The following is a 3,136-nucleotide window of genomic DNA, read 5'->3' on the forward strand; positions in this document are numbered from 1 at the left end:
GTATCATCGAAGTCACGAAATGGTAATCAAAGATGGTCTATTCGAAGACTAAAGCGCGCGGAGATTTGCTCATAGTCCTCAGACATATTAAATTGGACGACACGCAGAGCTGGACGAAATGTTCTTCTTCTGTTCCCTTCCGGTCAGGGCAAATTAAACCAGGCGAGGAACAAGTAGTTCACTAGCGTACGTAGAACCTGATGAGAACAGGAGCAGCTAGCATAGTGTAAACGGGCATAAATATCACCTGGCCGGCCGGTGAGCGGGGGTACGTGAGTCCATGTGACAAAACAAACTGTTCTGCGCTAGGCTCGCGGTCGCCATGACAGCACGCGAGAGCGGAGGTGCCCTGGGCCTCCCAAACGATATATAAACGAACCTACTGCTGTCTGCACACACCACACAAAGCACAGCACGAAAAGCACAAGAGAACCTGATTCTTCTTCTTCTTCTTCTTCTTTCAGATTAACCAGTCCAACAAGAAGAGCCCGCCGTGGTTTTCTAGGTAATAATCCAACTTTCTAAGTTAGACATGGAGGCGGTGGAACTGGCGGTGGTGGTGAGCTGCGAGTGCTGCGGCCTGGAGGAGGAGTGCACCGGCGAGTACATCGGCGGCGTGAGGGCCTACTTCGGGGGCCGGTGGCTGTGCGGGCTGTGCTCCGAGTCCGTCAAGTACGAGGCCGGCTGCAGCAAGCGCAGCGCGGCCATGGGCATGGAGGAGGCCGTGCGGGCGCACATGGCCTTCTGCCGCATGCTCAGGCGCGGCGGCCCCGCGGAGCGCGTGGCCGAGGGCATGTGCCAGATGCTTAGGCGCACCGCGTGCGGGAAGCACCGGGCCACCTCATCGTCCTCGTCGCGGCGGACAGCGCCGGCGATGGTGGCGTCAGCGTCCGGGCACCACCGCGCCTCGGTGCCGTCCGCCTGAGTTGATGTCTGCTTCTTGCGACGAGGTGCATGCTTCGGACATACGTCTTCCTCACCACAGCTTAGATGCATGCCATGTGATAGTACTAGTATATTTTGTTTTGAATCTATTCCGGAAACTATATACAAGTGATGGAGTACTGTATGTAGTACGAGGTTAAAGTTCAATTAATCTTCACATGAGGATCTTGATCTACCCAACGACCGAGCAGCTCTTCTTGGCGTCTATCCTTTCGAGGTGTAACATTCGATCTGCTTGAAAGTTGTTTCTTCTTTGTTGCGGTTCCCTGTCCGTCAGAATGATCTTGCACTTGTTCTTCAGAGTGTTTTTCTTTTTTTGTTTCTTTGCGCACTGGCTTGAGTTTTCGACCCGATCGACGAGACGAGGCCATGGCCGGGCCCGTCGGCTTCGTCGTCTGTTGCTTTCGCTATCCTCGCCCTCAACACACGTGCACAAACATGAGAGGTTGATACTGCTAGTGCATGCTCACCCGTTGGAGAATTTTGTTTAGATAATGGATGGAAGAAAACTTCTCCCGTGGAGAATCAAATGCGAGTCACCCGAGGATTTGTGTCCACTGCAAGTATGTATGATAGACGTACCCTGAGTACAAAAGCTCTGGCATGCATCCTAGCTTGACACTTGTTGCCTACCAAGCCAACTGCTTTTTTGAGAGATACCAATCTAAGTACTTAGAGGTTCTCTAGCAGATCGTGTAATAACTCATCCCGTAAGTCGTTTAGAGGATCCCATAAAACAGTTTTTACACGTTTTTACAGTGTGGCGTGTGCTCGCACAGAATAGATCCAGTAAAAATCTTTGATTTCAGACGTGGAGCCTATTTATCAGCAATTGCATTTATAATAGGGTCCCTAGAAAATAGCATAAAACACTCTAAAATGAAATCTAGATTACAATTGGATCCAGGCCGCTCCAGTGCAACACCGCATGCTCCCGCCGCCCTGCCGCTGTTGGCGCGAACCTCGTCGGACGCGGCCGAGCTCCTGCTCGCGCCCTGCTCATGCTAGCTAGCTTGCGCGTTGCTGTTGCGCCGGTGGTGAGCGGCGGGCGGCAGCTCGCAGGCAGTGACGGGCGGCGGTGGCGGCGGCAAGATTTGGCTGGAGTCAAGCTCGGATGACCATGCCACCGGCTGCGAGGGAAGCGGTTGGGGCTGAAATTTTCCTCCCATCAAGAATAGAGAATACTGCAAAAGGAGGGCGAAATCTCATAGATATAGAGGAAATTGGCCCGCGGATTTGCGATCCCACAAGAAAATCGGGACAGATTTGAAGGATCAATCCCACAAACTGGCGGTTATTTTAGCGGATGACCCGATTTGCGAGATCTTCTAGACGCTCTTAGCTTCCTTTTTGTGCACAGAGAAAGTGTGCACACTGCATACATGTATACATACACAAGTTTTTTGATTGATGGCTCTGCCGAACACGACGTCCAAGTTTCAAGATGCTCGATTTGCTTTAGATGATAATGATATGTACACTACACGGCGCAGATCGATCGAGCACAATCATGACACACTGCACATTATGTAGACTAAAAGAAAAGGCCGAATTCGAGATCAAATATATTCTTCCTTCAGAGCAAAGCAATCAACCACGGATCGTTCTCCACTCTATCGAGTCATGCATGCTTTACTCGATCAACAACTACTCCAGTCAAAAGGAGGAGCTCAGCCGCTTGCCTCATAGACAGCGACACTTCAAAATCTCATGATAGTAATATCACCGTTACAATTGCCGTTGAAAATTGCAGACGCTTCCCAAGATGATCAACCGAACAAAAAGAACATTACTCACCAGGAGTCGGGCGATGGCTACTTCCAAACAGCCTGGGAGAGAAAATAAAGAATGGGGACGTATAGAAATCGTGCCGACATTTACTTGGCCGGCGTCACCTGCCAGAGGAAACAAAAACCTGCGGTTCGGTGGATCGAGGTCGGAAGGCGACGGGCGTATATACAACTCCTGCAACTAGCACCAGGCGCTTCCTCGTTCGTTTGCTAAGAGCATCTTCATTGGCGCCCCAAACAGGCCCCCCGGCTAGGGCTGGACACGAGCCGAGCCGAGCCGAGCTTGATCAGAGCCTGGCTTTGGCTCGCTCTGAAGTGGCTCGGCTCGCTCAGCCAACGAGCCTACTTTAGGCGGCTCGGCTCGTTTTAGGTGTGGCTCGGCTCAGACCGAGCCGGCTCAT

At 51.8% G+C, this 3,136-nt stretch overlaps 1 protein-coding gene across 1 annotated transcript; it reads left to right on the plus strand.

Annotated features, from left to right (window-relative positions):
* Window positions 1–306: 306 nt before the first annotated feature.
* Window positions 307–1,204, plus strand: LOC119306224. Its single transcript, XM_037582506.1, has one exon. It carries the CDS (start codon window positions 533–535, stop codon window positions 923–925), a length of 393 nt encoding a protein of 130 aa, XP_037438403.1. The 5' UTR covers window positions 307–532; the 3' UTR covers window positions 926–1,204.
* Window positions 1,205–3,136: the final 1,932 nt, after the last annotated feature.

The sequence above is a fragment of the Triticum dicoccoides genome, chromosome 5B (assembly GCF_002162155.2).
Source record: "Triticum dicoccoides isolate Atlit2015 ecotype Zavitan chromosome 5B, WEW_v2.0, whole genome shotgun sequence".
Classification (NCBI taxonomy): Eukaryota; Viridiplantae; Streptophyta; class Magnoliopsida; order Poales; family Poaceae; genus Triticum; species Triticum dicoccoides.

Bases quoted from the DNA above. Each gene is read 5' to 3' on its own strand.
- LOC119306224 (XM_037582506.1), top strand. From the start codon at position 533: ATGGAGGCGGTGGAACTGGCGGTGGTGGTGAGCTGCGAGTGCTGCGGC.